Here is a 20,434-nt window from a genome sequence, read left to right on the forward strand (position 1 = left end):
TGTGTACGGTGGTTACACCGGTCTCATCCATATTCCATGTCATTAGGCCCAAAATTGTGTTTCAACATGACCTTCTCCAGGTTGTCAAAGGACATGGCAACATTCTCCCTGTTGAAGCTTGTGGCACTTGCCAAGCTTGTAGCCTCTGGTGATGGGATGGAGGGCGAAGGGTGGCGTTTGAGGAAGCCACTGAACCAGTCCCGACTAGTCTCACCGCAGGGCTGTGGAATCGTGACTTTCTGGGCCACTGCAAACTGGTACTCAAGACTTCGGACTTCTGTGGGTGCAAGACTGTATCAGAGGCCTTTGTGATGTACTTTTCCAGCTGCTTTTCTTGGGTCAGTTCTGAAAATCTGACGATTTTTGATACAGCCAATGGGCACTGATGGAGTGGTAGCCCTGGCTCTGTCATTAGTGGGCTTTTTTTAAGTGACAGGTCAGTGTCCTGTAGTTAACATTGAAGTCCTTAGCTGTGCTGTATATGCTTTTGCCTGCTATTTTCAGCTGCCTCACAGCCATAATATCTGCCTCTGTCTGTCTTTCTTTTGCAGTTCCTGACCATTCTGCCAACAAAGAAACCAAAAATATCACTGCCTACATATCCATAGCACATTTCTCATACTCTGGGGGTAGGTTTTCAAACGTGTGACAGCCAACCCCCAGTGCAGTGAGACAACCATCCCCAACCGACTTCTTGACAAACATTTCAAGCGAGCTACCACAAGGCTGTAGCTTGCTAGCTAAAAGTTGACTCAAATCAAAGCTATTACCTTTGACTATTTAATAAGGGTTTGATTTTTAAATGACTAATAATCTACAAGCGTTTAATACAAAAAAAACACCAACATGAAAATGTAGTCATCACTAGTCATTTTGTAGAACACACAAAACATTGAGGTGAGAATTTATAATTTTTATGGGTCAGAGTCCAGCCCGTGTGACAATCCATACTTGCTATCCTATTCTTTTTGAGACTGGACTCTATTCAATGCAAATTTTGCTTTGTGGGAACAGTTTGGGGATGGCCCCTTCCTGTTCCAACATGAGTGCACAAAGGAAGGTCCATAAAGACATGGATGAGCGAGTTTGGTGTGGAGGAACTTGACTGGCCTGCACAGAGTCCTGACCTCAACCCGATAGAACACCTTTGGGATGAATTAGAGCGGAGACTGCGAGCCAGGCCTTCTCGTCCAACATCAGTGTCTGACCTCACAAATGCGCTTCTGGAAGAATGGTCAAATATTCCCATAAACACACTCCTTAACCTTGTAGAAAGCCTTCCCAGAAGAGTTGAAGCTGTTATAGCTGCAAAGGGTGGGCCAACGTCATTGTAAATACTTTTGGCAATATAGTGTATATATATTTATTTATTTTTGTAATGTGTTAACATGTTAAATTGAGAGCCCGAAAAAAACACCAACCCATGTGGTGTAACAGTTACACATCCATCTACTCAATGGAAATTCCAGATGCAAATCCTGGCAAAAGCCACTCACTATATCACACAAGTATTTCATTCAAAATTCATTTTGAATACAGATGATGGCAGGGCCATGAAGTCCAGCCTGTTATGGACAGCACCATCCATCTTAAACCTACAGGCTACATCTCACCTAGTCAGATCAATAGTTGGTTGTTCAAGTGTTGAAACAGAGTTTTAAGTGTTTCCTCAGTCTTTACCGTTTCTGGCATGAAAGAAAAACAGTTGGTTTCCATTTACAGTGCACCAGAGGTGTTGATTTGAATGGTGAATTTGAACTAATTCAGTCAATGTATGTGCCCCTGGTGTTGTCAGTAGGGTAATGCTTTCTAAAGCCAATAGCACTGCAGACTTTGCTATATGGGTCACAAATGTAATCCCTGATATTAAATAGATACAGTAGATAAAATATATAGATTAATAGAAAGCACAGGACAAACCAGTGTTCCCCCTTTGCACTGGTTGCTTAAACGGAACTTGTTATGGCCGTATTTGTGTTTGGCTGATAGAAGATGAGCATATAGATTGTGGACCAGTCGAGCTGGCGTTACTTAACCTTAAACTTACTCAAACTACTCATCCTCTATCAGCCAATCGCTAACTACGTCAACCCCGGCCTTACTCTTAGCTTAAGAGTTCTCCCAATTCCTTAGTGAAAGTTGATCTTAGCAGCTTTGTGAATATGTATAGGGAAGCTAGGAACTATTAGTGTGACTATTAGAGGAGTACAAAGACAAATAAAGATAGTGTAAAAAAGCTGTTTTTAATGCAAATCAAGTCTATAAAAATAACTTAATGGAATTTTCCACTATGACACTTGTTTTGGTCTAAAAATACCTGGGATGTTGCACACAGCACTTGCCCAAACATACTAATGAATTACATGAGCCCGTCTACTGTCCTCTCTCACTCTCCCCATCACACCTCTACCTCCATCTAGTGGAGAATTGAAGGGATTACATTTCCTTGGTAATTGCTCAAACCTGTCTGTTACCACATTTCCAGTGTCTGAACAGAGATACGTGGTTTACAGTGCATTTCAAGACCTTACAGTATTGCAGATTCACATACATCTATTGCTTTAACACATTGTATCACACTTGATCTATAAAAATTGTATACAATACTCATAAAAACTTCATCACATCCTACATGCTCCCCACCATGTACTGTGACTACTGTGACAGGAAAGCATAGCAGGTATAGTTATCACAAATGAACAGCCTATCTATGTGTTACCATCAGCTAGTTTTCTATAGTGTGTGTGTGTGTGTGTGTGTGTGTGTGTGTGTGCGTGTGTGTACATGTGCATATGCGTGTGTGACATCAAGCAGTGATGATACGATTGCTGGCTTACTTTAGGGTGTGTTAGTAGTAGTGCTTACTTGCTGGTAGCATAAGATGATGAACAACAACAACCAGGCTAATAAACAACAAACAGTAATAATGCATTGTACAGTTCATGAATAAAGTAGTAAATCAATTTAGCATTCTGCGGGTAGAGGCTGAAGATCATCCGATTTGTGAAACAAAATTATAATAATCCAGTGTTTTGTTGCTTTTTGTGATATTATGTGAATTATATAAAACTAATTTATTGGCACAAAGATTGCATTACATATCACACCATTACATGACTTTTGTTATAGCTCCTAGTAACTTGTTTAGAAAGGAGATGCACTTGTGAAAGGGTAATGTGTACTTGGTGACCATTTTATAAGCAATAATAATAATAAGCTTTGATCGACTATGATTCAAGGACTTTCATGAGCAGGCAGCCCAAAGTTAATACTGAAGTGATGGCTACATCTGAAGTGATTATTCTAACCTGACGCTGGAAGCTTTGCTGGAAACTGTTTGGAAAACGGCCGGCACTTTCAAAAAAGACCTGTCAGATGCTTGGTGGAACCATCTGTCTATTCACGGCTAACTTCAATCAGAGCCGCAAACTATATACAGTATTGCTTCTCACTGTCATCACACCTTAACGACACTTGTAGTTTTCAGTAGTTCCTCTTCTTAGGACAGTGACTGGCCCAAGTACAGTCAATTTCACTACGGAACAAACTGATTTATATTCATCTTATCCAGACTGACTTGTGCTTGCAAGATCAGGATGGTCTCTCAAAGGTTACTACTGTAGGCTTGATCAGGTCCGCTAAGATCAACTTCCGCTCTGAAAAACAGCAACAAAGTGTATGAGTCCCTTTCTAATTAACAGGTCAATGTACTGTACTGTATACAAACTGATGTTTATTTGACATACCTGGCGTCTGATGTTTATTTGACATACCTGGCCTGTGATGTTTATTTGACATACCTGGCCTCTGGTAAACAGCCCACCTCCTGCACAGCGTTCTAGAATGGTACATGGTTAATTACAACTGACAGGCAATAACAGTATAGAATCAATGCCTCACCAGTCACAGTAAAATTAAGAATACCTCTGCTCCATGTTTCCATAAGTGAAGTGGAATTTAGTACACAACCATCAACACAGGGTATTGCATGTATGCATTTTGGAAATCATCATGTATAGGCAAAAACGCAAAACATAAGCATAAGATTCTTACCGTACACATTTCCAGCATATCTGAAATTCCAGTTGTCAGATTAATTAAAACAATCAATGCTTGTGTAATGCATTAATTCTGAGTAAATTGCAGGGTGAGTAGCATACTTGGTGTGATTGACCGACCTTTCTCTTTTCCTGAAAAAACACATGAAAAAGGTACTTAGTGTCATTGGAGCTACAAAATAAATTACTGTAACTAATCACTATTACTATGGCAAGTAAACGATGAAAATAAAGGACAAACCTCTTCTTCGCGAATAAAATAGTAATGACAGTGACAACAGCAACAACAACAGCGGTGGAAAAATTATAGCAAAGTGCTTCCTTGTTGCTATATTTATATCGTTTTCACAAGAAACATCCGTTTCAGAACTTCCATCTTCTTTCTTCAATTGACCTTTAGCTGCACAGCTTCGGGGAAAACAAAGGAAAGTTATTTCTAGAGCCGCTCTTTAATGTCCAACGATTATCCCCTATTAATCTGACAATCAACAACACAGCCTTTCTTTGTTCTCTTTTTTCATACTTTGTATGACCTAAACGGTGGTAGAGCAATTATCAGACTTTCTCAAAAGTGCTAGTTTTGTAAACGTTTTGATCTGAACCATTGTATATGATCATTAGTAACCTTAAAGGAGTAGTAAAGGGAAAATGCATGTTTAGCTCTGTTTTAAGGTTACTTATGATCATATACAATTGTTCAGATCAAAAAGTTGACAAAACTAGCACTTTTGAGAAAGTCTGATAATTGCTCTACCACCGTTTTGGTCATACAATGGATGTGGGTGGGCACCTTGAAAAATCTTTCAAAAACATGTTAAACTCTCGATTTCAAAGACAAGAAACTCACCGAGATACTAATATCTCTAGAGAGATACTAATAAATATATAAAATATATACACACTACATACAAAAGGCATTTCTATATATGTGCAGAAGCAAAGCAAAACAAAACCATTTGAACAGCTACTTACTCAGTCCAAACCATGCAGTTAAGTCCATTTTGAGAATAATAGCCATGCTGACAGTCCTCACACACAGTGTCTGTGATCCTGGTTCCTTTAAGGTAAGGACAACGATAATGTCAGTTATGACTGCTGTAGAGTATCTACCACACACCCACAAAGGTTTAGCTAAAGGTCAAAAACCATGAGTAACAGAGAAACGTCCGCATATTTAAACATTTCAGATGGTAATTGCTAAGCTTTCAGTTGTGAGACATTTGTCAGATTGTCAATTCATTCATTCATGGCTGAGAGCTAATCTCAGCCATGAAGTCCCCAAATACCGGCAGCTGATAAAAAGCTCAACCAGGGAGGAGAACACTCTAGAACCGTAACACCACACTTATACCGCTTATAACGCCGCCTCCTGCACCGCACTGTGCCAATCATCCCACTCCATCGTTCCCTGAATACAGGCAGAAATGGAAACTCTCCAGGCCTGTCATTAGGACGTACAAGAGGTGGACCAGCGAAGCTGAGGAGAAATCACACGTGGCTGGAACGGGCGGGCTATGATGAGGGCAGCGTTGACCGGCTGGGCACCGGAGCTGGTAGCAATCAAGACCAGTGCCCAGACACCGTGACGTCATACACCAGCTTCTGGGAGAGCATATGTGCTCCATCCTGAACGAGGGTCAACAACAACAAGCCCTGGTTCACAGCCAAACTCAGGAAGTTAAGGCTGGAGAAAGAGGAAGTATGATATAGTAGGATTAGGGACAAGGACCGGATCAATGAGGCCAAGTACAGGTTTAGCAAGGCAGTGAGGGAGGCTGAACAACGTTACTCTGAGAAACTGCAACATTAATTCTCAGAAGGAAATGCGTCTTCTGTCTGGAAAGACCTCAGGCAGATCACGGAACCAACGACCTGAACCAGTTCTACTGCAGATTTGATTAACTGGTCCCCCCTGACAGTGAAATGATGCTGACAAGATTATGCTTCAGACAAACTCTAATGCTCAATTTACAAATTTACAATTTATAAAAACTACAAAATGTACAAATTACACAAAATAAATACCCATTCTATACAGTATAAGATTAAGCTAGGATGGGATAGATAAAGGTATGGATTTGTACATGCTATATATGGTTATGAACGAATGAATGAATGAATGAATAGGAGAGGGGTGAATTATTTACATGCTATAGCTATAATAAATAATCATGTTGGGGGGGGGGGCCTTTGCATTGTAGTGGTTATGTTATATACATTAGATATCCTGATCCTCTGGGTATAGTGGTACTGTACTATACGCTAGATAGAGTCATTCAGGAGACGGATGGCTTGCGGTAACCTTCCCATCCTCGCAGGCATCCAGCCCGCTGGCCTCCGCCGCACAGGAACCACAGCACGTCTCGCCTGCCGGGCCGCGGAGCCTAACCAGCTGCTCCACGACAGGCTCACTGCAACAGCGCAGCCTCCCCGGCGTCTCAAGTCGAGACCCCCTTTTGGGCCTGCCGCAAGGGATCTCCTGCAGCGATGCAGGATGGGCGGACCGCACCTGGCGTGCGGAGTGGGAGGTAAACACCTCGAGACTCCGGGATTTGATCCCCAGGGCCATCCGCCTCATCAACAAGGCCTCGCCCCCCCCCCCACCTCCACTGACTCTATTCCCTTTGCACCTCTTGCACACATTGTACATATAAAACATTGCACATACACCACACTATACTCTGCACACACACTGTATATACACTCACCACACTTCATTCTATATATATTGCATATTTTGCATTGTGCTTTTCTCTTTATTTGGTTATATTGTATTTGCAGTCATGTCCTTACACTGTCCTGCCCCGCACCCTGTCCAATGTCGTCTCCATCAGTGTATGCACCATTACCCTAGCCAAATTATTACTAGTATTTGTAAACCATATGGCTAATAAACAGATATTGAATGACAAACAAAGCATATCTGTTATGACTGTTAAAACAGATACTGTAAATAATAGGCCTGCCTAGTTAGGATATGGGGTTTTGAAGTGTGATGTACAGGTACGGCTGAAATACTCTATAATTAAATTATCTTTGTTTCCCTGGCACAAAATGGGGAATACATAACAACAAAAAACATAAGCAACGGCTCTCAAATTGTTATTTTAAACATCGGTATCGGCCTAGAATTTCACAATTGGTGCATCCCTTACTCAACCAACTGTTCTTACCTTGTGCTTTGGTTCTCTGGCCCTTTATACAGCGTGTATGTTTCTCTGCAACGCTACAAACAGAGTCTGAAGAGTAGCTTTTGCAGTAAAAGCCATCTTTGACATCACAAGCAGTATCGCTAGTTGTTGTGCACTCTCTAAGAGTTAAGAGTCCTAGTCCTGAAAAGAAAAAATAATAGCAAAGTTGTCTGTTTAGTGAGAAAGAGCTATGAAAAGGGAGTGACTATTCTTATGGCGTCCTTTTGTACTGATGCAATAGTAGGCTTAGCACGCCGTAAGAATAGCAGGCATGTCTATTGTTACGGCCACCGTCATCAATTTCAAGCATTTTAGCCATAAATAACTTACTCTATTTTGGATTAGGGTTAGGCCACCATAAGAATAGCCACACTACCCTATAAAAATGCATAGGCCTGTGCAGGTCAATGTCCAGAAGTGCCCTGCCTAACACACTCAAATAATATGCATCTTATCTGGTTAATAATCATTTTACCTGGATCGCAATGACTGCAGGTAAAGCACTCGTGAAGACCATTAGCTTCATCCATGAATGTTCCTTTTACACAAGGTATGCACGATGTGCTCGAGAGCTCTGTGCAGTCTTTACGAACAACTGAACCTGATGACAGAAAAGCGGATGTGAGATCAACTATTGTTAGAGTCAATTCTGTCAAAGCTGCAACTGGTGTGGGCATAACCTGTATGTCAGTTGTCGAGGGAGGAAGGGAGGGGTGGGATGGGGAGGGGAGGGGTGGGGAGGAAGGGAGGGGTGGGGTGGGGAGGAAGGGAGGGGTGGGGTGGGGAGGGGTGGGGTAGGGAGGGGTGGGGAGGAAGGGAGGGGTGGGGTGGGGTGGGGAGGGGAGGGGTGGGGAGGAAGGGAGGGGTGTCGAGGGAGGAAGGGAGGGGTGGGGTGGGGTGGAGTGGGGTGGAGTGGGGTGAGTGGGGTGGAGTGGGGTGGGTGGGGTGGGGTGGAGTGGGGTGGGTGGGGTGGGGTGGTAAACCAGACTCGTCGCGAAAAAAATTGACGTTTTGAAACTTTTTTCCCCCGTGATAAAACTGGTTTACCAGGCTAGAGTTGGGTAGTATACTCGGACGTACTGTTCGCTATCGGACACTAAAAAAAGTAGTTCAAAAAGATTCGTTCGTTCATTTTTGCCCATCACTAATGGCACACACTGTATTGTATGCGGAGAGCAGCGATTCAACTGAATATTTGAGTCTGGAGAGAGACTGGGGTTGCGTAGTCAGATCTCACCGTGTTTAATGGTGCGTTCGTTTATAACTGGGAAGTGGCAAATTACGACTTGCTACTAGGAATGATTAAATAAAACACCGCATGAACTCGCACTTCCTCGTCGCAAATTCGGATGTTTCTCATCCCCCAGTTGCTCGAATGCACTAGATAACTAGGTAACTGTGATATAATGGTATATAGCTCGAATGCACACAGGTCGGAGGTAGGTATTTTGCCACTTGCGACTTGCCACCTCCGACCACAAACGAACGCACCATAAATGCTGTGCCAGCGTTGATGTTACGCGGCCAGTCGTGTGTGTGTATGCTTAGCAGGTGCTAGAAAGGAGACGGACTAGAAAAATAACTTTGCTTGTATTGTCGTTTAAAATGTAGAGACGTCGGCGTAAAGGTAAGTGACCCTAAAACTTAAGCGTTGCTACTTTGGAGATTTATGCCTGTTTGACTCGAATAAGAACGGGCATGGCTAGCCTACCTTTACTACACATTGGACAGCACTCATCATTTGTTTTGTACTCAGCTCGTCCGCAGTCTTTTCCAAATGTGTGACGAAATACAATGCCTGAAAAGTAATAATAAAAAAAAACACATGATACATTAGAGTGGTAGAAGAAAATAAACTATGATCCAGACCAGACACATCGAACTTCCTGATTACTGAGATTCGCTACGGCACTGACGGATAAAACAGAGCTACTGTACATGTTTGCTGCTGTATGAACTCAGCTTTTTAGTCTGCCAGATTTATGCTGAACTCGGTTTTTTAGTCTGTCAGAGTTAGTTGGAGACGTGTGGCCATGCCTTTACTTACCAATGACAATGAGTACAGCGATCAACATCTCAGAAGTCTCTTTATAAATATAAGTGTAGTAGGGCCAAGCCCCCAGGAATCGAAATCTAAAGTGAAGGCCTATTGAACCGCGCCATCTTGGCTAGATTTGTAGTCACTTGGCTATTTCCGGTTACTTTTGACTTGCGCAGTTGAGCTTCTCTGGCCGACGCGCGTCCACGAAAAAGTTCACATTTCTCTGAAATGTAGACGCGCGTTCCCGGCTCTCCCCGCTTTGATTTAGCAATGAAAACCGGCTTGCATATTAACCTGTTTTTGTCAAATATATCAATTGGAGAAATTATTTTTTGATCCTGGCATCTTAGTTTTAACAAGTTAAATATAATTGAACATGTTTTGTTTGCTAGTAGATGGTATTCATTCCGTTCGCGATAACGTTATTGCAGCCAGGCTAAATTCCTCCAGGGAGCCAGTGACAGGCGAGTTGAAGAGCTTCACTCCCCGCCAGCAGGAGCATTGGCCGCGGCTACCGCATCTCGGAAAACCCGCTGAGTTCGTGGCTGCTATTTCACACTCGCCCTTGATCAATCCCAATACCGATCCATGGTAATAATGAATCAATCGTTCAGATCAGATCGGCAGTGCTGCATGCATGTTACAACATCATTGTTAGCTTTATTAACATAACCATAGCCTACATTTATCTCTCTAACGTTAGGCGATCCATCTTACACCAGTCGGCCATTCGATAGCTGGAAGCGGTCAACGCCAACGTTGACTGAAAACACCCAAACTCAGTGTATCGTTTCATCTTCATGCTACACATCAACTCCTTTACATTGTATGTGAATAAATTCCTGTTATTCTAAAAATATCCCATTTCTGTCCATTCCTGGAAAAGGCTAATAATTGCTGTCAAATGATCACTCCAGTTTATCACCGTATCCCACTACCATTTCAACTATGCACAGGAGGTTGTCTTGTGGTCATTTTCATTAAAAAATGTGAACTTTTTCGTGGACGCGCGTCGGCCAGAGAAGCTCAACTGCGCAAGTCAAAAGTAACCGGAAGGCCAGAAAAGCACAACTGCGCAAGTCAAAAGTAACCGGAAATAGTCAAATGACTACAAATTTTGCCAAGATGGCGCGGTTCAATAGGGCTTCATTGTTGATAGCGGCCAGTGAATGGAGTGGCTGTATCCAGTTTATATAATACATCCATGAGTAGGGCGTGCGTGGGTGGGGCATAGCCTAACAACTTCTTCCGGTATGAGAAATAGGCCAGGGGCCTCATTTATCATTGTGGATACACAATTAATACATTTACAGTTCTATTAATACATCCATGGGATAAACCCCATTCCATTTACACCTGATTTTTAGGGGCCAGGCAGCGTAGCTGCCGGAACCCTATTGTATTTGCCTATATTATTATTATTATTCTCCTTCCACTGAAGTCTAACTTCCCATGGACAAAAAATCACCAAAATTTGCACATAGCTCCAGTACTATATCCAAAGTCCTCAACCTGCATTGTAGGTCAATAAACCTGAAGGTGGCGCTACAGCAACAGTCTAAAGTTTAAAACTTAAAAAAATCATAACAAATCAGCCATAGGTGCTATCACTGTAAAACCACCACGTGAATGTAGTCCCAAGTGAGACAAAACCTTCATACACTTTGACCTTGCAGGAATTTTGAAGTCTATCACTCTGATTTCTTCATAAACTGTAAAACCTATCAAACCTATCTCCTCCTACATTTTTTGTTCAATTGACACCAAAATCGATCTACTGTATCTTCAGACTGTCCTTACCAAACGATCCTCACAGATTTTTGAAATATGAAAAATAGAGCCCACAGCACTTCAAAAAGTTTTACTGTTAACAGTTCTGTATAGTTCCTATTAATTCTCGCCAAATCAATGTCTGATCATCCTCATAAAGAGTGACAACATTGGCCACATATCCAAGATGTAGTATGATTTTTTTCAGAATTTTATCTCAAAAATTGAATTTTTAAAAATATGTTTAATTCTGTCCTCTGAAACCAACACTTCATACAGAGAAAACTACATTACCCACAATCCAACACAAGCTCCACGAATCTGAGACATCGCTGTTGGCAACCCTACCCAACCCCCGCCGAGGATTACAATGACTAAATTGATTGATTGGCAACTGACTGAGTACACAGCTGCTGAAGTTAATGTTCAATTATGAAGAAAAAAAAGCTAACAAAACCTGTAACCCACATTTTTCAATCAATTAATACTAAAGTTGCTACACTGGATCTTCAAACTGTCATTCACAAACTCATTGACCAGATTATTGAATTATCAAAATTGAGCTTACAATGCATTAAAATGTTTTACTTATTATTATTATTCTCCATCTTCCACTGAAGTCTAACTTCCTGTGGACAAAAAATCACAAAAATGTGCACATAGCTCCAGTACTAAACCCAAAGTCCTCAACCTGCATTGTAGGTCAATAAAGCTGAAGGTGGCGCTACAGCAAAAGTCTAAAGTTTAAAACTTTAAAAAATCATAACAAATCAGCCATAGGTGCCATCACTGTAAAACCACCACGTGAATGTAGGCCCAAGTGAGACAAAACTTTCATACACTCTGACCTTGCAGGAATTTTGATTATTATTATTATTCTCCATCTTCCACTGAAGTCTAACTTCCCGTGGACAAAAAATCACCAAGATTTGCACATAGCTCCAGTAGTATACCCAAAGTCCTCAACCTGCATTGTAGGTCAATAAACCTGAAGGTGGCGCTACAGCAACAGTCTAAAGTTTAAAACTTAAAAAAATCATAACAAATCAGCCATAGGTGCTATCACTGTAAAACCACCACGTGAATGTAGGCCCAAGTGAGACAAAACTTTCATACGCTTTGACCTTGCAGGAATTTTGAAGTCCATCACTCTGATTTCTTCATAAACTGTAAAACCTATCAAACCTATCTCCTCCCACATTTTTAGTTCAATTGACACCAAAATCGATCTACTGTATCTTCAGACTGTCCTTACCAAACGATCCTCACAGATTTTTGAAATATGAAAAATTGAGCCCACAGCACATCAAAAAGTTTTACTGTTAACAGTTCTGTATATAGTTCCTATTTATTCTCGCCAAATCAATGGCTGATCATCCTCATAAAAAGTGACAACATTAGCCACATATCCAAGATGTAGTATGATTTTTTTTTAGAATTTTATCTCAAAAATAGAATTTTTTAAAATATGTTTAATTCTGTCCTCTGAAACCAACACTTCATACAGAGACAACTACGTTACCCATAATCCAACACAAGCTCCACGAATCGGAGACATCGCTGTTGGCAACCCTACCCAACCCCCGCCGAGGATTACAATGACTAAATCGATTGATTGGCAACTGACTGAGTACACAGCTGCTGAAGTTAATGTTCAATTATGAAGAAAAGCAAACAAAACCTGTAAAAATTAATAAACATATCTCATCCAACATTTTTCAATCAATTAACACCAAACTTGCTACACTGGATCTTCAGACTGTAATTCACAAACTCATTGACCATTGTTGAATTATCAAAATCGAGCTTACAACGCATCAAAATGTTTTACAAATGTTTTACGATACGAATTTACAAAATGAACATTGGAATGTCAACTTTCTTGTTGTCCTATTCGCTCGCTTATTGCTCCTAAACTTGTCGGAAATTGCCTGGCCCCGCCTCATCGCTGCGAAGCAGCTTTAATTAGGCTTTGTTTTTTATGCTTCTCTGTTCATTTTTTGGTCTTGTTTTTTTCTCTGTAGCACTTTGACATTTGTTTTAAAAGTAAAGTGCATTACAAATAAAATGTATACTTCTACTACTATTACTACTACAACTAATATTAACAATAATAGTAATAATATATTATTATTATTATTATTATTATTATTAGGGGCCAGGCAGCGTAGCTGCCGGAACCCTATTGTATTTGCCTATATTATTATTCTCCATCTTCCACTGAAGTCTAACTTCCCATGGACAAAAAATCACCAAAATTTGCACAAAGCTTCAGTACTATACCCAAAGTCCTCAACCTGCATTGTAGGTCAATAAACCTGAAGGTGGCGCTACAGCAACAGTCTAAAGTTTAAAACTTAAAAAAATCATAACAAATCAGCCATAGGTGCTATCACTAAAACCACCACGTGAATGTAGTCCCAAGTGAGACAAAACTTTCATACACTTTGACCTTGCAGGAATTTTGAAGTCCATCACTCTGATTTCTTCATAAACTGTAAAACCTATCAAACATATCTCCTCCCACAATTTTTGTTCAATTGACACCAAAATTAATATACTGTATCTACAGACTGTCCTTACCAAAGGATCCTCACAGATTTTTGAAATATGAAAAATTGAGCCCACAGCACATCAAAATATTTCACTGTTAACAGTTTTGTATACAGTTCCTATTAATTCTCGCCAAATCAATGTCTGATCATCCTCATAAAAAGTGACAACATTGGCCACATATCCAAGATGTAGTATGATTTTTTTCAGAATTTTATCTCAAAAATTGAATTTTTTAAAATATGTTTAATTCTGTGCTCTGAAACCAACACTTCATACAGAGAAAACCACGTTACCCACAATCCAACGCAAGCTCCACGAATCGGAGACATCGCTGTTGGCAACCCTACCCAACCCCCGCCGAGGATTACAATGACTAAATCGATTGATTGGCAACTGACTGAGTACACAGCTGCTGAAGTTAATGTTCAATTATGAAAAAAAAGCTAACAAAACCTGTAACCCTCATTTTTCAATCAATTAACACTAAAGTTGCTACACTGGATCTTTAAACTCATTCACAAACTCATTGACCAGATTATTGAATTATCAAAATTGATCTTACAATGCATCAAAATGTTTTACAATACACAGTACTGTCAACAGCTTTCTCTTTCCTTTGTTGTATATTATGAGACTCTGATCACTTCAGCCACTCATCCACATTTTGAAGGGCATACCATCATTATATGATGTAACTTTTATTGTTATATCCTTTGCTTCAGTGTGTATACTTTAATCAACAAACATCTTTTCACGTGGGCTTTTACATATACCACACGTTCAGTGGTAACAAGTAGGGAGAGGAGTCGCTGGAGCACTCGGCTATTAGAGCCTTTTATTAAGGTGCAGTATAAGCTTGTCAACGTTTCGATGTCAGTACATCTTCATCAGGTCATGAACACCACAGGTGAGGGTGGCACTATATATAGGGTTTTGTGGTCACCTGACAGGTGAGTGAAAAGGGGCAATAACAGCGATACGCACACAAATACGCTATGGCACGTCAGTACATGCAAGCGAATCACGGCTCCCCAGCTTTTTTAAAGTTCTGAAGCATTGAAAAAATATCCATACCTCCGAGGGGTGGCGACATCATCAAAAAACTACTATGCAGGGAAGCCGACTGTATCCACAAATTGGAGACACTAGAGCCCCTCGGCCTTAATGAGGAACTCAGCCTGTCCTGTTTCCTATAGCTTCCTATAGAAGTGGCTCTATTTCCTCCTACTATAGGTCTGTGTATTATGATGCGATGTATTCTTTTTCTTTCTGTATTAGATTGTGTACTGTTTATATAATGTATGTATCTTACTAGAACCAATGGGTTTTTATAAACAATGTATGGATCAACAAAGACAACTTTTCAGGAATGTTATGCCAGAAAGATATTTATTGAATATTTCAGACAGCCTGTTTTTTGGTAGAATTCACCCAGGTATTGTGCACTTCCCTTTTCACTCACCGGTCAGGTGACCAGAAAACTCTATAGTGCCACCCTCACCTGTGGTGTTCATGACCTGATGAAGATGTACTGACATCAAAACATTGTCAAGCTTATATTGCACCTTAATAAAAGCCTGCTACAGCTGAAGCGCGGCGAGACTCCTGTATTAACCACACGTTCAGTGTTTTATGAAACAGATTATGACCTCGTATAGACAGGGACCACTGAACTGCAGGCTTATTGCTGGGCCAGGCAACAGTATTTAACATATTGAAGCTACAGGGAACAGAATAATAAACATATTTGTATGTAAAAAAAAAATCGGTATGGGATTTAGAAAGAGTCATTTGGCTCACAATACACTCTGAGAAGTACCTTCTTTCCTAAAAACAGTTTTATCAATAAATTCCACCTTGAGTTCCATGCTCTAGTACTGACTTTTTTTCTCAGTTATGGGATGAGCACTTCTTGGTTAGGAAAACAGTTATTTTTAAGGTAGTGAAAATGGCAGATCAAAAGTCTTATCCTTGGATCAAAGAAGTACCCCTGTCTTGAAAACATACTGTAATGGAAGGTCTTCAGTTAAGGCATGTGAAGTTAAGGCATGTGAAGTTTTTTCCCCACAAAAATGGTTTTGCATATCCAGGGAGGTTTATAGTATAGGCCATTACTGATTTAATTTTGCTGGTTGTATTACATCATCTGAAAATTGCACTACAGAAATTGAACATTATGGATGGCTGAGCAATGTGATTAATTTGCAAAATACATTTTTTTATCAATGGAAACCACAACACAATAATAACTCACAATTTGTCATTTGGACCTTTTAGTCTTTATTTTCAAAGTAGTAAATCAGGGAAAAAATAGGGTATATAAAAAAGAAAAATTTGTCTACTTTTATACTTACCAAATGATAAATGTACTGGGTTGATATTACTCTACAGGACTTGGTGGATTTCATAGCAAAATCTATATTATAGATGAAATATTATTAAATTACCTTGGATTAATACAGGATCACAGCAATCTTAGCCAATTCAGGTTCACTCAGAAGAATGAGTCAGCTACTGTATATGTAAGTTGAAAGAAATTTGCATCATCACTGTGCATCCTGTTCAATCTTAAGGGGATTCAGAGGGAAGTTCACCAAGCTTCAAGTTTCTTTCAGATTACCTCGAATTAACACAGGATCACAACAATCTTAGCCAATTCAGGTGCACTCAGAAAAATGAGTCAGCTATATGTGAGCTAAAGAAATTTGCGTCATCACTGTGCATCCTGATCAATTTTAAGGGGATTCAGAAGGAAGTTCACCAAGCTTTCATCAAATTTCTTTCATCAAATTTCTTTCATCAAGTATGTTTCAAGTCAGTTCAAGTTGGTATGGTTCAGTTTTCAGTCAAGTCCCACTGCCAGATATGAACATGAAAGTTTGAAGTTTACAAACGTTATGGTACAGTACTTGTAGGAAGTGGCATTTGAGTCAGTTCAGTTCAGGCTCATGGTACGCCTACATGTAGGTGGTGGCATTAAAGTCTGTTCATTTCAGGCTCATGGTACGCCTACATGTAACTGGTGGCAAGTCAGTTCAGCTCATGTCCGTTTAGTTGAGATCAACTGTAAAATTATGAATGATAGTTCACAGTTTACAAAGTTAATGGTAGTCCTACATGTAGGGGGTAGTATTCAAGTCAGTTCAGTTCAAGGCAGTATTGTTTTGTTCTCAGTCAAGTCCAACTGTAAAATGGAAGAGAAAGTTCAAATTTGAGACGAATAGAAGATTACTTTTTCTACTAATTACTCAAGAAATGTTAAGGAGATTGCATTGTGAAAACTGTAATATGTTGGCATTACAGCTACATCTACATTCTGCACAGATTTCATATAAATGTGATCAATCAGAGTGCCATCTTCAGTTGTAAAATTTAAAACATGTTGCCTGTAACCATATTTACTCATCATATTCAGAACTGATGATGAAATCAAAATATTCTCATTGAAATCTCCCATTATGATTTTACCACCGTTTTCCATCTCCAAATCATTGATAAGAAGTGTCAAATTCCTCTTGAACACTCACCCGGTATGTGCCTGGGGCCTCATTTATCATTGAGGTACGCCATATTTTACACGGTCTTTTTAGCGATTTCAGGCGTACGCCATTTTCCCCCCCCACATTGCGATTTATCAAGCCGAAAGGGCGAAAATTTAGTCGCCTTTCTCCGCGCTTTTGTAGGACACCTCTCAACTTGTCCTCCCGATTTACACGGTGTTCTACGCCCTTTTTGAACACAGGGGGAACTGGCGACGCAGGTGGTGCGTCGGTGAATTACTATGTTTGACGGAGAGAATAAGAGCGACAGTTCATGAACGCACAATCATGTAGGCTAATAGCCCAATTCAGCACAAACATATATCGCAATGCAAGATTAGACGTGTCCTCTAACCGGCTCATTCATGGTCCGATATGGATTTGTTCCCCAAACTGAACCTATGCGCTGTCCCAAACCTTTCCGCGCTATAGCCTATGTCACACACCTAATGCAGGCACTCCATCAAACGGCAATAATTGACCAATTAGATTGTCAGTAATATGTGATCATGTGGACCTGTTTGCTGTTTGGTAAGCATATAAATGACAGTCCTCCTGTGCGTAATGCGAGCCTAAATGAATCCGGCGCTACTCGGCCTACTGGCCGAGATAGAACTCCAAAGAGGTGACGGCGATGGTGACTGCACCCACATAAGGGCAGCATCAGTGAATGAATACGTCTATGTGAATCGCTAAAATGTGCACACTATAAATACCCAAATCATATGTGACATGCTCATCACAAGTGTAGTGGCACGGTGGCCTGGCTCCACGCATGACTAATTCATCCTGGCGCACAGCAGGGTAGGGGCTAGACTGGAGGCAGGCGCTGCGCGTGACGGCTGGCTTGTTGGTGTGTGCATAGCCAAGATACATATTCTTTGTCTTATTTACTTTAATCTTTATTAGCATTTTCCATCCATACAACGACAATACAATAAAACATAAAAACTTACAATAACAGCTTATGGGTACTTCCATCCATGCAGCTTTTTTTTCTTACTCAAATATGACAATTTTAATATTAGTGGTATCATCACACTTCCTTCTATAATCCATCCATTTTTCCCATCTCCCTTCAAACTTTCCTTCCTGCATCCTCAATGCATAAATAAATCTCATAAATCTCCTCCACAACACCCACCACTGCTCCTTGGTTGGGGGTTCCACCTTATACCAAGCCCTCATTATTGTCTTTTTACTAGCAACCAATAGTACTTTCACTAGGTATCTGTCCCCTCCTTGTACATCATTCTGTTATGTTTGCCAAGATGTATATTCAAAGCTGATAAGAATGAGAACCAGTCAAGACCCCACCACAAAATGAGGACCCAAGCCCTCAGCCCCCTCCCCGTCATGAGGTTTACCAGCGGGGCCAAAGGGCCCACACTGAGGTCATGCACCAGCTATGAAGACACAAACAAGTAAGGTTCACATTTCTACCATTTTATTGTCTGTTGGTGGGTGACTGTGTGAGGTGTGTGAGTGCGTTTGTGAGTGAATGTGTGAGGTCCGTGAGTGTGGTAGTGAGTGACTGTGTGAGGTCCTTGAGTGTGGTAGTGAGTGACTGTGTGAGGTCCGTGAGTGTGGTAGTGAGTGACAGTGTGAGGTCCGTGACAGCATGTGTGAGGGAATGAAGTGCAGTGAGGATGTCCTGTTGGCTCTGGTGGTGTAGTGTGGTGACCTCCACCAACTGCTGAACAACTGCCCCACAACTGCCCCAATCCCTTCTGCCATTTCCCTCTGGGCCTCTAGGGTCATGAGCCTCCAGCACAGCGTCTGATAGGAAGCCCAGCCCTCAGGGACCCTTGAGGCAGGGACGCTGGCAGCCGGAGGTGGAGGCGTGGGCGGTGGAGACGGAGGCGCTGGAGATGGCACTGGAGGTGGAGGCCGGTGCGCTGGAGGTGGAGGCACTGGAGGTCGTGGCACTGGATGTAGAGGCTGCAACCGGCGGGGGCACGACCGTCAGGTCAAGGACCACTGCAGACTCCCCCTCCTCTGAGTCCCACCCCACGTCAGAGTCTGGAGAAACAATTTCAGTCATTTTCTTTGAGTTTGTCTGTTAACTTGATTATGCATTAAACATTTTATTGTGTAGCCATATTCAATTGATATGTTTTTCTGTTGGCAACCAAATACATGCTTAAGTGTGATTTACCGGGTGATTTAGATGAGAGTCTTAATAATGTGGTCTAACATTATGAAGTGGTCATCTGTGTTATCGTTCCCTGTTTTTGGTCCTGAATCAATCATAGCCTACCACAGAATGTGTGGAATGTTTGCTTTCCTCACAGCCACATAATACAGCATGTCCGTGTAGCCTACGCCACATACAGGATGCACGAAACATACAGTAGGCTACCTAAACTTTAGGAGCAATCAGACAAATGTAGGCTCGTACAAATAGCTTACCTTCCGAAGATGATTTTCTTTCCTCGCGTGGACCTCACCAACAAGCACATGCACCTCCGTCTCCGAAAAGTTTATCTTCTTTACGCGTTTTTCCATAAACGTCTTTGTCTGTCCTAATGCTCCACGCTATATTATCTCGGTTCCTTCCGGGGTATCCACGTTGTGCGCTGTCATAGTTTTGACCATATATGGTTGGATTTGGGCGTGGAGAGGGCGGAACACGGGGCGCGTGCGAGTACGCTCTCTTCCCCGCCAGTCTCGGATTTCTCGTGCAGGAAATGGCGTACGACTTTTTTGATAGATCCGAAAAGCGTGTAAATAATCTCGTCGTACGCTACATTTCGCATTTTCCGCGTTTTCGTCGTACGCCCTCTTTTACACCTGAATTTACACGCTCTTTGATAAATGAGGCCCCTGGTCGGTATAAAAGAGCAACATTCAAATTATTCTCAGGGAACTTGATATGTAAACATTCAATGTTGCACAATGGATAACTCACCTCTGTTTTCACATTTGCTCTGCAGTATGCACCGACACCACCACTGGACTGTTGTTTTAATTGAGAAAACATATCGTTACTGTTGTCATAACTGCTAAACCTTGGTCTATGATGTAATACAAACCCAGGGATTTGTAATGGATCAGTGGTTTCATCTGCATGCAACCACGTTTCGGTAAGAAAAACACAATTGGCATCAATTAATCGATCATCTGCAATCAAGTCTTTTATATGTGCTTTCAAACTTTGAATGTTATGTAGAACCATTTTGAAAGACTGATGGAATGGTGCAGGATTGTCTTCCTCTTCAATGAACTGTGACATTTTGCTCATAGCATCTTGAATTTTATCATTGCAATAAATTGCAG

At 41.2% G+C, this 20,434-nt stretch overlaps 1 protein-coding gene across 2 annotated transcripts; it reads right to left on the reverse strand.

Moving 5' to 3' along the window:
- Positions 1 to 2,323: 2,323 nt before the first annotated feature.
- LOC311307508 (tumor necrosis factor receptor superfamily member 14-like) lies at positions 2,324 to 9,392 on the reverse strand. 2 transcript variants are annotated; one of them, XM_084436323.1, is made up of 10 exons: positions 9,297 to 9,392; positions 8,961 to 9,047; positions 7,725 to 7,850; positions 7,232 to 7,390; positions 5,031 to 5,115; positions 4,300 to 4,466; positions 4,161 to 4,190; positions 4,054 to 4,073; positions 3,801 to 3,838; positions 2,324 to 3,656 (listed from the first exon to the last, which is right to left on the reverse strand). In XM_084436323.1, the coding sequence occupies exons 1-10, from the start codon at positions 9,322 to 9,324 to the stop codon at positions 3,605 to 3,607; spliced, it is 792 nt and encodes a 263-aa protein (XP_084292449.1). In that variant the 5' UTR covers positions 9,325 to 9,392; the 3' UTR covers positions 2,324 to 3,604. The 2 variants fall into 2 exon arrangements, with proteins under 2 accessions (XP_084292449.1, XP_084292450.1); XM_084436324.1 differs by having other exon boundaries at positions 3,774 to 3,838.
- Positions 9,393 to 20,434: the final 11,042 nt, after the last annotated feature.

The sequence above is a fragment of the Borostomias antarcticus genome (assembly GCF_949987555.1).
Source record: "Borostomias antarcticus genome assembly, chromosome: 3".
Classification (NCBI taxonomy): domain Eukaryota; kingdom Metazoa; phylum Chordata; class Actinopteri; order Stomiiformes; family Stomiidae; genus Borostomias; species Borostomias antarcticus.